The sequence below is a fragment of the Copadichromis virginalis genome, linkage group LG6 (genome assembly GCF_057382275.1).
Source record: "Copadichromis virginalis isolate Kocher_CV1m ecotype Utaka linkage group LG6, C_Virginalis_male_GT1.1, whole genome shotgun sequence".
Classification (NCBI taxonomy): Eukaryota; Metazoa; Chordata; class Actinopteri; order Cichliformes; family Cichlidae; genus Copadichromis; species Copadichromis virginalis.
In genome coordinates, this window is record NC_140623.1 from 13,583,217 (window position 1) to 13,600,227 (window position 17,011).

Here is a 17,011-nt window from a genome sequence, read left to right on the forward strand (position 1 = left end):
CTGTTTGCCTCTGAAAGCTTTATAGTGCATGTTTTTGTTTACAGCAAAATATATTTGGTGCAGTTTCTGTGTCAAATCAGGTGATTGAGGGTGATCATTTATTTTACTGATCTCTTTAAAAATTAATCACTTGCGCTGAGATCTGGTGGCTGCGAGGTCCACAGCATAGCATTCATGTTGCTGTCAGAATCATAAAACAATGAAACGTTTTACAGCTTATTTATTCTGGCTTCAAAATGCCTTCCATCTGCACCTTCTTATGCAAGACCAGAGCAGCAGTGCAATGCAGTGGCCACTGGGAGGAGTATTTAGTTTAACTTGTGAGTATCATGTCCGCTCAACTGTGTGTGTGTCTTTGCCTCTGTGTGCAGTTCCACTCAGGTGGCGATCCAAAGACCGGTTCTGTGGTTTCTGCACAAGAAGCACAAGCTCAGGCCATCCTGCAGCAGACCAAGGTATACAACCGGTTGCATGCTGCACATACAGCTTACTCAGAAGTGTAGCTTATATATAGCTCTGAAGATTATTAAAACCAGACTATCTCTTCTATACTGGTTCTTCTTTGTCTCCTAGCTGGCTATGAAGGGACCTCCAGGGCCACTCGGCCTCAGGGGAAGACCTGGGCCACTGGTGAGTGCATCCCTCATTATTTATGTAAACTCTGGCAGCCCAGAGGATTTTAAAAGTTATTTCTCACACAGTACTTGGCAGATGAAGCATTTGCAGGACATAGGGAGTAATTTACGAAAGTTTGCAGACTTGTGATTGACAAGTCGTTGGGCAGTGAGCATATCCTGGATAATCTAAAGATGACCTTAATTCACAAAATCTACTCCATGTTGTCTTCCCTATGACCAAAATCATGAAACTGAGCTCATAAACTAAGCAAGAAAAACATTTACTGAAGTCACCTAGAGCAGAATCAGGGGCCGTTTTTTCCATAGATGTCTATACAACTGGAAGTCTTTACAACCAGTTGAGTCGCCCTCTGCTGGACATCAAAAAGAATGCAGGTTTAGGCCCTTAGGGCTAGAATCTGAGTGCATCTCTTATATTTAACCATTAATGACCTATGCAGTGACGATTGTGTGACCTTGTAATATGTATTAAATATATTTATGTGAATATCTGCAGCATACGATAGCACCTATCGTTCACATTTTTCGCCTGTAACCTGGTATACGAGAGTGCATAAACATAGATTTGATTCATGTAGTATGTGCATATGTGCATTTAAAAGGTTGAGTGGTTGCTTATGTAACTGAAACATTCATTTGTCTGTGTGTATTCTTCCTAAAAAAACACTTCCAATTTCCATTTTTTTTGTTTTTTTAAATATATATTTGCAATTTGCAATTTTTAAAAAAATTTTTACTATTAAATAAATACGTCAATAATATCAATATGTTCTTTTCTCAGGGTGTACCAGGCCCCTCTGGGCTGAAGGGAGCCACTGGTGAGATGGGACCACCAGTAAGTTAGTTTAAACACACTGGAGCACCAGTTAAACTGTGTTTGTTAACACAATTCACCACTGGCAACATATCACCTGGATCTCGTTCCTTTGATGATTTTATTTTTCCTGTAGGGCCCTCCAGGACAGCCAGGTATCTCCGGTCAGAATGGGCGACTTGGGAAACGGGTGTGAATACTTACTACAGTTTTTATTGTTGAAACTGTTATAAGCATGGATTTAAAGTAGTTATTTCTGTGACTAAACTATTACCATGTCTGGGTCTGTGTGTGTTTTTTAGGGTCGAGCAGGTGCAGACGGGGGTCGTGGTGAAATAGGGGAGACTGGAGCAAAGGTGAGCTAAAGTCCCAGTCACACCTCACTTTTGCGTCTCCTTAAACTGAGACATTAACTTTCTCCTTTTCATCTTTCTTTAAGGGAGACAGGGGATTTGATGGCTTGCCTGGTCTCCCTGGAGACAAAGGGCATAACGTAAGTTATGTGGCTGAAAAAGTTCCTGTTAAGTAGATAACTCTGAATAGCACTTGTCAGCTCCCATGTGTGTAATTTCTCAGGGCGACAGAGGGAAGCCAGGCCCTGTAGGTCCTCCTGGAGAGCTGGGAGAAAAGGTGAGAGGTCGTGGCAGTTGTAGGTGTATTTTATGTGTGCAGGTGCTTCTATTTATGGTTATTCATGTTTGCTTTTTTTTTTAAAAACAGGGTTCTCAGGGGCCACTTGGGCCGAGAGGACAACCAGGTGATGCTGTGAGTGTTTACAAAAACACACCTTAGTGCCATTCAGCATATTCAGTTAGACCATTTGCCAGTTTTGGAGTCAGTGAGTGATGTATTACACATTTTTTTAAACTTTTCTTAAATGTAATAAAGTATGCTACTTAATTACTCACTGGAGAAAGTAGATTACTTTCTCGGTAACATGACCTGGAACACACCGTCACATAATTATCAACACCGACACAAATCGCCGTCCTAATGAAGACACACGTGATCTTTCTGTTAGTGTTCACGTACAAACACAAAGCTGAAAACTGAAAACAAAGATGAAAACTAGCCCAAAGTCACTTTAAAGCGATCTCCACAGTGATTCATGAACAGGTAGAAACACAGGCTACAGGCCTGACTGCTCATCACTGCCTTTGTTACTTGTTGAACTTTAGGCTGGACTGAAATGAACACACACTCAGCTTCACTTTGGGTTCTGGGATAGCTTTGTGTTAACATGCTGTTTGTGCAGATACTTGCAAAGAACTGACATAGTGTTAGTAGTATGATGCAATTGTTTATGTCCGGGAGGCAGTTTGCTCTTTACCATTGCAGCTCTTGTCGATTTGTGTGATTAAAATAAAATTAACCTTAGGTTGTGAGTGTGTATTAACGTTAGATAAAAAAAAAGGGCTCGTACGAATGACGTAAGCACTTTGAGTGCTATGTAAGAACCAGTCAGTTTGAGACTTAAGTTTGCAACAGAAAGCGGTGCTAAAATGTGGCTGCAGGATGGTGCACAATCTCTACTGCATGCTACATTATCTTATTTATATTAACTGATCTGTGTTTCAGGGACCCAGAGGTATGACTGGCCCCAGAGGTCGGCCCGGTCCCCCAGGCATGCAAGTGAGTGTGAACCTTATCCTTTTTAATGCACCACCTTTTCACACATTAAGATCTACAGCTAACAACAACAGACAATGTAAGATAAGAGTGATTACAGCTCTGTGCCAACTCTGTGTTTAGCCATGAAAAAAACCCTCTTTTACATCAGCTGCATGAATCCAGCTGTGGTGTAACTATCAGATAATTGCAGGAGATAATACCTAATCACAAAGTTGCACCCCTTCTCCATTTGTTAACATTGTGTTATGTAATTCTTATCTGAGAAAGAGACTGTTTGCTGGCCTGAAGCCGTTTCATTTTGTGTAACGTCTGTTTGCACTTGTAGCAACACACGTTCACGCTTGTCGGCATCCGACAATGCTCTTTGCTTTGTTTAAATGTATTCATTGATGTTGGTTCATTACGCTTTAAAAGCCTCAAGCAGGAAAGGTGGTATACCTAAACCAGTGGTGCAGTTGATCATTTTTAAATTGTTTCCAGTCCCAGGGGTTTTATGTAACAAGCTTTAGAAAAACAAATGTAGGGGAAATACACCCTCCTCCTTACAGCTGAAGGACACTTAAAAATTCTAATAATGACCTGAAATATCATTAGATTATAACGCCATCGAATATTACATATCAGTGAAAGGGACACTTCTACTATTACGAGTACACTGGAAGTTGAAATTAGATTCACATGGGATGACAACCAGGTGTGAGCAGGAGGACTCCAGACAGAAAGGTGTTGATGCTGATCAAGCTGGAATTGGTTATAGAACCATCTCTAAAGAACAGACTGTATACAGATGGACAAAATTTAAGAACAGCTATCGACAGAGTTCAGTGCAAGAGCAAAAGTGTTAGAAATGCTGTCGACAGACCTGACGTGCACAGTTTATGTGAGTAAATCCAGTCTGAAGCTGTTTTGTACAAAGAAAAGGACAAAAATGCCTCTAAAACAATGTGCAGGACTGATCAAAAGTTACCTGAAGTGTTTAATTGTAGCTTATTGCTTCACAAGCAATAGTTTTACCTCTGCACACCACCACAGTGGATGTTAAAAACAATCGAGATCTGATTGAAGTGCAGCCTTTTGTCTTTAATTCAGGGGTTACAACTGTTTATGAATAACAGCTATTTTTATACACAGTCCACCATTTTCACATGCTCAAAAGTTACTGGACAGTTGAGTGACAAGCAGCCTTATGGCCGTGAGTCCTGTTCCCTCAGTTAGCCATGACAAGTTAAGCTCATGACAGGAGTGGGTTCCCAGCGTTGTTCATCTTTTCTTGGTAGTCGTTCACTGGAATTCTCGATATAAGGCCCAAAGAAATGTTGATGCAAGTCAAGAAGGATGAAAAATCAAAATAAGCCTATCAGAGATAACCAAACCAACAATCTGGTAGATTCTTAAAATGTAGGAATGCACTGACCACCTCATCGACATCAAAAGACTTGAAACCTGAGACCATGGAAGACAACTGAAGTGGATTGCTAAATTCTTTCCTTGGTAAAGAAAGCCAACTAGGAACATTATCAAGGATGTAAATGAATCATTGTCAAGGCCTACAGTCCAGAGACACCTTTACAAGGTGAAAACCAGGGGTTATACTCAAGAAGAGGAAAGCCAGGTAAGAGACACACAACATCTAAAAGAGTCTGCACAGCTCTGAGGGCATCTCAAGGGAGGAAACACAAAATTTTGCTGAAATAGCCTCTGAAAATGGGATTTTATGAAAAAGAAAAAGCCTTATTCCTGAACAGCTAATGCTATACTTTAAAGCTTAAAGCTAAAAGTCCGACCTTCAATCCCATCTCGATTTTTTGATTTTTTTAAGCGATTGTTCGAATACTTATGGACTGTATTGTATGTTTTCCTCACACAAACATGTGATTTTTGCTCATTTTCCTCAACAAATGAATTAGAAAAAAAGAATAGAAACAAATCAGCAAATATTTATCAAAATATTTAAATATGTAAAATGTTTGTTTCATTTTTTCAGTTCTCTTTTTCACTTAGGACTTAATCTGATAATGTTTCAGCTTATAGTTCCAGAGAAATCTAAACAATGGCAGCTGCATGGCTTCTTTGTTTACTCAGACATTATTTTTTTTGTAGGAGTAAAGAGTTCATACGACAGAGAAAGTTGGTGGCAGAAAGTACACCTCATGCAAAGGAATTATCTTACACAGGAAGTAGCAGCTCACAGTCGGCCCACAAAACAATGCACGTCTTTAACCAGAGTCCTATTATTCTGAACAAAAACCTCATGTGCTTTAAATATTTTGGTTAGAGGCCACATAAGTAGATTTGAGGATATAAAAAAAATGTAGTCTCCTTCTTTAACCGCCATCCTTTTTCTTCTCACAGGGCATTCGAGGAATTGATGGGGCTCAGGGTTCAAAGGGAAATATAGTAAGTAATATAAACGCTGAAGACCCCAGATCTATGTTGATCTGTTCTGATGACATCATGTCTCCTCTGTGACAGGGACCGCCAGGAGAAGTAGGAGCACCCGGACAGCAGGGCAACCCTGGAATCATTGTAAAAGCAGTGAACATACACTCACAAATGTAACTCAGCTGCATACATGTATCTAAGGAAATACTAATCCTCTGTCTCTGCTCCAGGGTTTTCCTGGTCCTCAGGGGTTAGTAGGGCTGCCAGGAGAAAAAGTGAGAGTCTTTTACTTGGATTCTTTCCTCAGAGCAAAGAGAATCTCAGTTGACTGACTCATCTTTGTCTCACAGGGTCCTCAAGGGAAGAAGGGGATGAGAGGCTTGCCAGGAAATGACGGGCCCCCAGTCAGTAAATGCACACTTGTATTTCTTTACTTTTGTGATCGCTTGTGACATGATGCACTCCCTCAACTTCACACATCGTCTTGTCTACAGGGTCACCCTGGACGAGAAGGTACCCCGGGGGAAAAAGGACTGCCGGTAAGTTTGTTGTCTCTGAGGATTTATGTTGTTTTCATGGTATTACAACTGACTATAATATGTGAATATGCTCATTTCTAGGGTCCTCCAGGTGTCCAAGGGCCTGTTGGATACCCTGGGCAACGAGGAGTTAAGGTAGAAAATGCAACCTGGTTTGGAGATATATGGATATATGAATCCATTAATTTGTATATTTCTGGATATGTTAAAAGGCAGAGTGAGGTTTCCAGTTAGTAGGGTTAATCTTATGTGTATGTAACCACATGATACCAGTATCAACTGACACTACAGCAGCACTGACAGAGGAAACTTCTCTGTGAAGATATATGAAGTTCTAAAAAGAAAACATTTTTACAATTCAGTGAATTTATAGCATACAATATCCACAATATCAAAACTGCACGCCTGATATAGTGCAGGTCCAAATCAGACTCATCAAAGCATGGACTTCTCTGACCACTAAGTCTTGTAACTTGCGAGTGGGTTGTCAGAGAGAAAAATCCCACTGAGGTCTAAAGAATTTGAAATCAATTCAACTTGATCCCAACTGTTGTGTCAAGGCACGTTATATATTTTAAGGCAGAGGTTCTTAACCTGGGTTCGATCTAACCCTAGGGGATCGGTGAGTCGGTCTCAGGGGTTCGGCAGAGCTTCCGCCGTGACATGCACGGCTCATTTTGTGCACCAGTAAAAAACAGATCTATGTCTTCAATTTGAAAAAAAAAATCATATTTTATTTTTCAGTAAAGAGGGGTTCAGTGAATGCGCATATGAATCTGGTGGGGTTCGGTACCTCCAACAAGGTTAAGAACCACTGTTTTAAGGTAAAGACCCTACAATGACAGAAAACCCCAATCAGATACGAGCACGTGCTTAACGACAGTGGGAAGGAAAAACTTCCTTTTAACAGGGAGAAACCTCCAGCAGGAGCAGGCCCTATGTAACAACAGATGGGGAGGCAGACAGGACAAAAGACACTCTGTGGAAGAGAGCCAGAGATTAATAATAACTAATGATAAACACAGAGTGAACACTTTGTGATGTTCCTCAGTCTATTCCTGAATAATCTGTAGCAGGAAGCATTACCCTGTTTAAAGAGGCCATTGTTATTAGGGAATACATCTGCCATGAAAGTGTGTATGTGGTCTCTAACCATGTACAGGGAAGTGGTACTCGCCAAAGTAATATCCACATGAACGCCAAGGTTTCCGAGCAGAACATTGCTTCCTGCTGCCATCGCTGCCCCAGGTGAACAACGCTCAAGTGCCCATTGTAGCAGTGGAGAGGGGTCAGCACGGGTTCTCTGAAAGGTTTATGCAGCTCTGTAAGCTGTGATGCACTGCATGTTCTGTCACCTTTCTGTCAGAGCCAGCAACGTGTTTTTGTTGCAGTTTGTACTACTGTAGCTCTACGTGTGCATTTATGTGCCATGGGCGCTGATGACTCAATCGCCGGTTCCCAGTTTGTCCCTTCCTGGAACACATTTGGAAGGTATAAAGGAGTGCATGCTGGGAACACGCCACAAGACCTGCTGCTACAGAGATGCTCTGACCCAGTCATCTCAGTTTCACCCTATGAGTGACTCAGGTCCTCACCATTTTCTCCTATTTTTGCTTCCAGCACACCAGCTTTAAAAACAGATTGTACATGTGCTGCGAGAGGAATCAGTTTTTACTATTGTGACTGATCAGGATTTGTCAGCGTACTCAAAATGTATTATTCTTCCACATTGGATTTCACCATAAGCTAAAGTCAGGAACAGCCAACTGTGACATTGTATCATGTCTCTTTACTTGTTGACTTCCAGCTTTGTTGTCTATCTTCCTGTTTGACAGGGAGCAGATGGGCTCAGAGGTTTAAAGGGCAGCAAAGGAGAGAAGGTAACAAAGACAGAGAAACAGCGCAATTTGTTCTAAAATACAGTATACAAGGTATTTGTTCCAGAACCATCTGTTTAGGCTGTCTGTTAAATTATCTGGACATTCCTTTGTCTTCCTGTCTCCTCTCCTTTGCTGTGCCTGCAGGGAGAGGATGGTTTTCCAGGGGCCAAGGGGGAGATGGGGGCAAAGGGGGATGTTGGGGACAATGGAGCACCAGGGTCTCGAGGCGAAGATGGACCTGAAGGTCCCAAAGGCCAGTTGGGTCCCCAGGGGGAGGCTGGACTTATTGGTATTCCCGGAGAGAAGGTACAAAGCAAATCATAGCTGATCAGTAAAAGTATCAGTGAATAATCCTAACTCATATTGCACAACATGTATTAGGAGTCATGCTGCCTCTCTTTTTAGGGTAAACTGGGAGTACCGGGACTGCCAGGATTTCCAGGGCGACAGGGGCCAAAGGTGAACTAAACTGAATGAAAGTAAACCAGATGTTGAAGATATAATGTACGCAAAGCAAATCTATGCGTCTTTTTCCTCCCAGGGATCTGATGGGTTTCCTGGTTCAGTGGGAGCTTTGGGAGAAAAAGGGAAAAAAGTAAGTGGAGGGTTTGACATCGTGATGATATTTTCTCTGAAAAATGATGATGCTATTTCCTTCAATATTCTTCTTTTGTCCTCTAAATCAGGGCCCTGCAGGACAACCAGGAAGTGCAGGCCAGAGGGGACCAAATGTGAGTATCGTCTCAAAACAGATATTTGAGTAATGGCAGAAAGGACACGGTCAAGGATGCCATTGTCTCACTTTATGTCGGGGTCATTCTGGCTCAAATCAGCACGGGCTTTCTGCTTGAATCGTTCATTTCCATAAAAGTTTTATGGTGCAAAAATAAATATGATGATTTTGGTGAAATTTTTGCGTCATATATCAAATAGTTTTCAAGGCATGCTTTTTTGAAAAAAAATTGACCCATTTTCAGGCCTTTTCTTCTCTCATTGAAATCTGCAGCAATGTCTGAACATGAGTATCTCAAAAACTATTAAAGATAAAAGCCTGGAAATTTCAGTGGCCTTTCTTACCATCAAGATGAATCAGACTCTGTGATTTGAAACAAACATAAAAGTTTTGGCTAGTTAAAAAGTGAAACAAAAAAGAAATCCTGCACTCTTGCAAAGTCCTATATTGGAACATAGACTAATAAAAAGGTTTAATATTGCAAAAGACAATTAGTGGCGATTTCTGAATAGCATGTATTTGAATTTCACAGTACCGTAAAGTAAAAGATGTAAATACTTTATACAAAATTCTTAGTCACAAATGAAAAAAATACTATGATGTTTTTAATATAAATTGAAGAGGGACAAGAACATTGGCTGATTTGATCATAGTCTGTATAATTTTGTTCTTTTTTGTAACCTTTTTTTTGTACGTCTTCAGCTACAGCCTGCATTGAAGAGACCCTCTTATCAACATGTCACATCAGCTGCAACATGGCTGAGTTTTCACAAAGCAGCAATCATCAGAATCAGCCCTCATTTTGAACTCATTTTGACCTCATTTGCAAATTTCTGTGGCTGTATGTCGCACAGATATTATGGCAGTGACAAAATCTCTCCACAGAAAGATCGACATATAAACATCTGAAAGTACTACCTGTGTAGTAAAACTGGCACATTGCCGTTGCCACATTTATGGACACACTGTTCAGAAAGATGGAGCACATCTCCATTCAGATAAAATCCGATGCATGAAGAATTTTACCATCACATCTGCACATCTTCACATCTTTCCCAAAATGGTTTCTTCTCCTGTCCTCTCCTCTCTTGAAAGAAATTGAGCCATACTGTGTAGAAAATATGGTCATCGCCGTGATGATGTCACCAATCGGTTTGTGAAGCCCTGTTTTAAAACATCAGTGTTTTGTCACTCCCATGCTCCAGAGTGTAAAGAGTGTCGATTCATCAGCGATCAAGCCTGGTTAGCAAAATTCTGAATTTATGGGTGAAGAGCATAGCCACACGTATCTGCTAATTAGGCCAAAGTAACAAACAAGCATCAGACACAACAAACACAGGCGAGAGAGACAGTTTGGTGACTCAGATTAGAGGAGTTTAAGGCTGGCAGAAAGCTCGCTGCTACAGCTCCCTGCATTTGCACATCTGTCAAAAGTGTGCAGAAAGGCTGTGACTCTAACTTTAAGCCTTCAAAATGAATTAAACAGGTGAGTTATCAAAAACTCCAGGCCTTTACTGTTGTCACGAAGGACTAAATTAGCTATAAAAAACTGTAATTGAAGCTTTAAATATGGTTACATCTGCTCTAAATTTATTCACCGGCCCACTTTAACAGGAAGCCTCTAGTGGCTGTTCAAAAAATTACATTTTGGCACTTCCCCATTGACTTTTTTGTTTTTGAGCCTCACAGGTTGCCACTTGCCCAGCAGTAATGTACATGCCTCTGCAGACGCACTGACTATCTTCCTTCTCAGATCTGTACAGGTTTGTTTGCCCTAACTTTGAAGTTTCTTCTTTGGCAGGGTGCACGAGGTGCCAGGGGAGCGAGAGGGCCTACTGGTAAATCAGGAGAAAAGGTTTGTTGACTGTATTGTTAGCCAATGGCAAAATCCTGTCACCATTAGCTATGGTTTAATATTTCTACCCATTACCGCCTCCTTGTTCTTCTTCTCTCTTATATTTTCATAGGGTGCTTCAGGACATGATGGCCCACCAGGGCCATCTGGAGAAAGGGTAAGAAAAATACTTTTAACCTATATTATCTTATCTTTAGATTTAGCTGTTTATAGGCTATTTTCTGTTTTTTAGGGACCTCAAGGGCTACAAGGAAGGAATGGAGAGCCGGGACCTAAAGGAGCAGTTGTGAGTGCAGTACAGAGATATGTAGACACATTCACAAAATTTCACACATACAGTGATGTGAAAAAAAGTTTTTTTCTCAGGAGTGTATGCAGTCCTGTGAAAAATTAAGTACATGATTCAGAACCGCTTTCAGCAGCAATAACTTGAAATAATCCTTTTCTGCATGTCTTCATTAGTCTCTCATAGGATTGTGGAGGAATTTTGGTCCACTTTTCTTTACAGTTTTGCTTTAGCTCATTGAGGTTTACGAGCATTCATTTATGAACAGCTCTATTTAAGGTCCCAATTTAGTATTTGAACTAGATTCAGACGTGTTGTTTGACCAGGCCTTTGTAACACCTTGATTCTTTTGTTTTCCAGCCGTTCTGTTGTAGATTTACTGCTGTGCTTTAGATCGTGGTCATGTTACATGACCCAGTTTCAGCCAAACTTCAGTTGTCACAGATTTTCTCAGATTTAATTCTGGAATAGTTTGATAAACAGAGGCATTCATGTTTAACTCACTGACTGCAAGATGCCCAGGTCCTGTGACTGCAAAATGAGTCCAAATCCCCAGCCCTCCATCACTGCGTTTGACAGGTGGTATGAGATGTTTTTCCCCAAACATGGCGCTGTGCGCATGTGTCATAGCCAAACATCTCCCCTTTGTTCTCAACATGGTTCCAGAAGTCTTCTGGTTTATTCTGATAAAACTTTGCACCGGGAGGAGGCCCTGGGGCAGACCCAGGACACGCTGGAGAGATTATATCTCTCGGCTGGCCTGGGAACGCCTTGGTATTCCCCCGGATAAGCTGGAGGAGGTGGCTGGGGAGAGGGAGGTCTGGGCCTCTTTGCTTAGGCTGCTGCCCCCGCGACCCGGCCCCGGACAAAGCGGATGAGGATGGATGGATGAACTTTGCAAACGTTCTTTTAGAAAGTCATGAATGTTAAGATGTAACCTGTTAACTGAGGCCTGCAGAGTCTAATCTTGGGGTGAATCTGCTAGGACATCCACTCCCAGGAAGATTGTGGTATTATGTTAACGCATATCCAAATGCACCAGACCATTAAACTACCAAAACATCTGCTTTTATAGAGGTGCTTGTGCTTGTTGATGATCATTTAATCAAGTGCATTTGATTACCTGCTCCTGATTGCTCTTTATCCTCTTAAATCCTGTGGACGCATTAAGAGTGCATTTAGTTTTTCACAGGACTGCAAATGGTGCTGTGGAGACTTTTTTTGACATAGATGTACATTTAGAACTGATTCATTGCTGTTTACAACTTCTTCTTGCAAGAAGAAAATAGACCAAGTTAGGAGGAAACCGAGTTTGTAGATCAAGCTGAAATTCTGTACAGTAAACAAAACAAAGATGAATTTGACCTCTAAGTGATTATTTGATATTCTACACTCTAAACTATTACCAGGTTCATGACTTGTTTAAAAGGTTGAAGGTGAAGGGTATTTTACCACCTCATATTTAACTTCCTGAGCTTCATTTCTCATCAAGTGTCTCTGTGTGTAGGGTCCAGCTGGGAAAGATGGGCTTCCAGGTCACCCAGGCCAAAGAGGAGAGCCGGTGAGTGAGGTCATGGGTCGTTGGTTAAAGATGTTCTTTTTGTCTCCCCACACACAAAAACTCATCTGAACATGCTTTATTTCCATATTTTCTATGCTGCAGGGATTCCAAGGAAAGACTGGACCCCCAGGACCTTCAGGTGTGGTGGGGCCTCAGGTAAGCACGAAAGTGTGAATCCTTCATGTGCTGAATGTTTTCATTGGTATTACTGAGCCAGTCACATTGTTATATTTTTTTCAGGGCAAATCAGGAGAGCCCGGCCCACCAGGGGACCGAGGTCACCCAGGAGCACCAGGTGTACCTGGAGAGCATGGTTTACCTGGGACTGCTGGGAAGGAAGGTGGAAAGGTCAGTCCACATTCGCAGGTCCACAGTGTATGATAGAAACACAACGCATGCTTCAATTTCACTATGCTTTTCATTTCCTCTCAGGGGGACCCCGGTTTACATGGGACATCTGGGAAAAATGGACCTCCAGGCATGAAAGGGTTCAGAGGGAGCAGAGGAGCCCCGGGCATTATGGTAACACACACACACACATTAATATTTAGTTCTTACTTTCTTAAGATTAGGAATAATATAAGATATAAATTCAAAATGATGTGTGATATTTCCAGGGACCTCCTGGTCTGAAAGGTGGATCGGGACCTCGTGGGTCACCAGGAGCCATAGTGAGTCTACAGCATGTCTTCTGGGTTTCTGTTTGTTGCATAGTTATAAAGTAGAATATTTCAAACATTTTAACCATTTTTGCTAGACTGTGATCAGGTGATTTCCGATTCACATATTCACTATAAAAAATTAAACAAAGACAGAAATGACACAATGGAGAGAAACCACTTGAGAGATCTTGAATACAAACCCAAGTATCAGAGTCAAGCGTGGTTAGTAATCCCAGCAGATCTTAATGCAGTCCTACATTAGCTAATGGCACAGCTGTTACCCTTTTTTTTGCTTCCTCTTGGTAAATCACACTCATGGCACACTGATAGATACAGTCGCTACTGCCTGCGCAAGCCACTTTGTGGCTCAACCCTTGCTGACAATCAAAGTAATGTCCATTGTTCTGTCAGGGATTCTTGCTGTTGCTTTCCTGCTTTTTGGCAGAATATACTGACAAACATAATTTGCTGCAGATGGATAAAACAGTCCGATCTCAACTAAAATGGTCCTGAGAGAAATGGTGACTGTATGACAAATACTCTCCTGCCCCAATAAAAAGCTAATCATTTTCTTTAAAACAGCCAAACCAGAAAACATCAAGTCATTCATGTTGCTGCCTTAGCAAACACAGTTTGTAGCTCCAATGTGCATGTGTGGTTGAAGTAAAACCTAAAAAGAAAAAGCCAAAAGCACTTTTCAAATAGTATTTGGCATATATGTTATTTATGTCAAGTGCTATTATTTTCCTACAATGACTAAAAAAAACCCCTGTTTTTTAAGCATTCAAGTGTCAACATGGTGTACTGATTGTTTCCAGGGGCCAACGGGTGAGAGGGGCCCTCCAGGACCAGCTGGTGCCATTGGACAGCCTGGTAGGGCCGGAGCAATTGGAGGACCTGGACCAATGGGAGAGAAGGGGGAGCCTGTAATTACATCTAATCTTCTATGTTCTTATATTATATTTGCCCATTTGGTCCATTTTCATAAGCAGCATGGATGAAAAACAAAGATCCATCAAAGTAGTCTGTCTTTGGTTGGATTGTTAGTTTTTACTATTGATATGTTTTTGTACAGAATAACAGGAATTAAATGTGTGTATTTGTGTCCCAGGGAGAGAAGGGTCCAATAGGACCGGCAGGTCAGGATGGGGACCAGGGACCTGTAGGGATGCTTGGGGCAATGGGCACTGCGGGACCTGCAGGAGAGGACGGGGATAAGGTAAAACCAAATGCACCTGTATGAGCCGGAGGGGATGGGTGAGTATGTGTCTGTACTGTTGTTATAAGCTGTGTCCTCTGTATGTGTCCACAGGGAGAGCAGGGAAAACCTGGACAGAAAGGCAGCAAAGGAGACAAAGGAGAAGGAGTGAGTCTGGAGCCGCAGACGTACATACTCAATAGTGCACAAAAACATGATCATACATGTTTGTTTCATCTTCCCTCTCTCCTCACAGGGGCCTCCAGGGCCTACTGGCCCCCAGGGGCCGATAGGTCAGCCTGGACTTCCGGTGAGTTTGCTTCTCTCATTTTTTCATTTTGAGGGTTTTGAAAATTGAAATGTCTCAATTTACACTGTCAGTGTCAATTCTTCAGCTAGCTTTTCACTTTGTAGTTTTTTATTTACCGTGGTGTGTATTTCATGATGAAACTGTATTGTATTCTTACCAGTAGTATGGGTACCAAACATCTGACGTATAAATAATTTACCCATCAGATCAATCCCTTCATAAATTATTTCCATTTGGTACTTTGTACTGATACTTCACAGTTTGTTGTCTCTCTCAGTCAAACAGGTTTAGTGGGAATTACATCATTTCAGAAAGTTAAATAAACAATTTCAGTCATAAAGACATTTCTCACTCTCCCCTGCATAACAGGGTCTAGATGGTTTGCCAGGTCCTCGGGGCCAACAGGGCATGTATGGCCCCAAAGGAGATGAAGGTCCCAGAGGCTTCAAGGGCTCTACAGGACCAATAGGATTACAGGTGAGACTCTTATTTTATGAAGGCAAACAATAAAGTCTGCACTCTCGTCATATAATGCTGTATGTGTTCTCCAAGGGCATGCCTGGCCTACCAGGAGAAAAAGGCGAGAGTGGCCATGTGGGACTGATGGTGAGCTCTTAATCTGTTTTATTATTTGCCACATTTTTTCCACTCCATTTTCTATAATCAGTAAACTTGTTTCTGTCTCATCACATAATTTAGGGTCCACCTGGACAACAAGGACCTTCTGGATCTCAAGGACCTATTGGGGGGCAGGTAAGTCTCACAGGCATATTTGTGGATCTGCATTTAGTCAAGCGCTTGATTTACGTTTTGATGAAATTAAAAAGTCTCTGTGGTGAACAGGGGCCACCTGGTCGTCCCGGGATGATTGGGCAGCCAGGTGTTGTTGGAGAGAAGGTAAAGAAAATAACAAATAAAACAGCTTTTAGATATTGATGCTCTTTCCAGATGATCTTACACCTAATTTGCCTTCCCTCTTAGGGTGAGGATGGTGAGGCAGGTGATCCTGGAGCAGTTGGTGTTTCAGGAAAGCCAGTGAGTTTGTTTGCTTATTTGGAAGGCACGGACATCCTTTAATCCATTTATAATACTCAATTTTTTTCTCTTTTCCTTTGACATACCCAAGATGATCACTTACTCTGTTCTTTTGTTGTTTTAGGGAGCAAAAGGAGAACAAGGGGAGAAGGGAGATACGGGTCCTCCAGGAATGTCTGGTCCTCCAGGAGCTAGAGGCACCCCAGGGGAGGATGGAGCCAAAGGCAATGCTGTAAGCGACATTCATGACAAAAAAAACATACTATTTAAGTGTTTATCAGTATTATAATACTAGTCAACCCAAACCACTGTAATACACTATGAAAATCTTTGATTGCCTGATTACGTTTAATATAGTTTGTGGTACCCTAACATTCTTCCCTTCCTATACTGTTTAATGTACTAGACAAGCAGGAAATCCTACTCCTACTCCAACCACTTGTTGGAAACCTGTTCAATTGCTTATTAACACAATCTTTTCACATATTCAATGCTCCAGTCACATGTCGGGAACTGTTGGGAAGTGCATTTAGGCATGTAGAACTGAGCATCAGACTGGATAGCAAAAGTGATCTAAGTGACTTCGAATGTAGATTTGTTGATGGTTCCAGATAGGCTGGTATTAGGCTGGAGCATTTCAGAAGCTGCCAGTCTACTGGGATTTACACACACAGTCATCTCCAGACAAAGAATGGTCTGAAAAAGAGAAAATATCCAGTGAGCAGCAGTTTTCTGAAAACGCCTTGTTGATGCCAAAAAGAGAGAATAATCAGAGCTCATATGAAGACAACAATAACTCAAAAAACTACTTGTTACAATCAAGGTATTCAGTAGAGCATCTCTTAATGCACAGCAGATCAAACCTTGATGAATATGGGCCTCAGAAAGAACTATAAAAATAAGGCTAGCAAAAAAAGCATTTAGCAATTAGCTAAAGACTTTACTACTAGCTTAAGACTTTAGAGACAGAAGCTTCACAACGCAGTGCTGTATTTAATTTCCATAATATATAAACAGTCAGAAAATCAAAGTAAAGTCCAATTAAGCAAGAAAAATTATGTTACGGAACATTTCAAGGAGTATTTCATAAAGAACATGATTAGAAAGAGAAATAATCTCACTTTAAAACTTAAAAGTGTTGTATACTTTGTAGCGAATGCACTGTTTCAATCATTTATGAAATACACTCTATGATGTACAACATGTTGGTGTAGTAGCGCTTCTCCTTCACTCTCCGCAGGGTCCTATAGGTCTGACTGGGGACCTTGGACAGCAGGGAGAAGCTGGACCCAACGTGAGTGTCTGCTCTTTGTTTTCTTCTTCTTCCTTCTCTTCTGTTTGATCTATCATCCTCATTCTGTTTGATGCATCCACTTTACAGAACAAAGACTCACCAAAAAAGAGCTTTCTAGGATAAAAAGTCATTATTTTTTTAAAGGACTTCAATGTTTCATCTTTGTCGGTTGCATTGCACTTGCAGTTTCCT

At 41.4% G+C, this 17,011-nt stretch overlaps 1 protein-coding gene across 1 annotated transcript in view; it reads left to right on the forward strand.

Moving 5' to 3' along the window:
* Window positions 1-17,011, forward strand: part of LOC146707415 (uncharacterized) — a 36,282-nt gene that overhangs the window by 9,463 nt on the left and 9,808 nt on the right. The window contains exons 13-51 of the mRNA XM_085460758.1: window positions 372-455; window positions 574-630; window positions 1,420-1,473; window positions 1,589-1,642; window positions 1,755-1,808; window positions 1,892-1,945; window positions 2,029-2,082; window positions 2,173-2,217; window positions 3,031-3,084; window positions 5,437-5,481; window positions 5,557-5,610; window positions 5,697-5,741; window positions 5,817-5,870; window positions 5,961-6,005; window positions 6,087-6,140; window positions 7,841-7,885; window positions 8,030-8,191; window positions 8,291-8,344; window positions 8,427-8,480; window positions 8,572-8,616; window positions 10,420-10,473; window positions 10,586-10,630; window positions 10,706-10,759; window positions 12,267-12,320; window positions 12,423-12,476; window positions 12,561-12,668; window positions 12,753-12,842; window positions 12,938-12,991; window positions 13,801-13,908; window positions 14,094-14,201; window positions 14,295-14,348; window positions 14,437-14,490; window positions 14,860-14,967; window positions 15,043-15,096; window positions 15,190-15,243; window positions 15,334-15,387; window positions 15,472-15,525; window positions 15,650-15,757; window positions 16,766-16,819. Coding sequence (XP_085316884.1) covers window positions 372-455; window positions 574-630; window positions 1,420-1,473; window positions 1,589-1,642; window positions 1,755-1,808; window positions 1,892-1,945; window positions 2,029-2,082; window positions 2,173-2,217; window positions 3,031-3,084; window positions 5,437-5,481; window positions 5,557-5,610; window positions 5,697-5,741; window positions 5,817-5,870; window positions 5,961-6,005; window positions 6,087-6,140; window positions 7,841-7,885; window positions 8,030-8,191; window positions 8,291-8,344; window positions 8,427-8,480; window positions 8,572-8,616; window positions 10,420-10,473; window positions 10,586-10,630; window positions 10,706-10,759; window positions 12,267-12,320; window positions 12,423-12,476; window positions 12,561-12,668; window positions 12,753-12,842; window positions 12,938-12,991; window positions 13,801-13,908; window positions 14,094-14,201; window positions 14,295-14,348; window positions 14,437-14,490; window positions 14,860-14,967; window positions 15,043-15,096; window positions 15,190-15,243; window positions 15,334-15,387; window positions 15,472-15,525; window positions 15,650-15,757; window positions 16,766-16,819 — 2,490 coding nt within the window. The remainder of the gene's footprint in view (window positions 1-371; window positions 456-573; window positions 631-1,419; window positions 1,474-1,588; window positions 1,643-1,754; window positions 1,809-1,891; window positions 1,946-2,028; window positions 2,083-2,172; window positions 2,218-3,030; window positions 3,085-5,436; window positions 5,482-5,556; window positions 5,611-5,696; window positions 5,742-5,816; window positions 5,871-5,960; window positions 6,006-6,086; window positions 6,141-7,840; window positions 7,886-8,029; window positions 8,192-8,290; window positions 8,345-8,426; window positions 8,481-8,571; window positions 8,617-10,419; window positions 10,474-10,585; window positions 10,631-10,705; window positions 10,760-12,266; window positions 12,321-12,422; window positions 12,477-12,560; window positions 12,669-12,752; window positions 12,843-12,937; window positions 12,992-13,800; window positions 13,909-14,093; window positions 14,202-14,294; window positions 14,349-14,436; window positions 14,491-14,859; window positions 14,968-15,042; window positions 15,097-15,189; window positions 15,244-15,333; window positions 15,388-15,471; window positions 15,526-15,649; window positions 15,758-16,765; window positions 16,820-17,011) is intronic.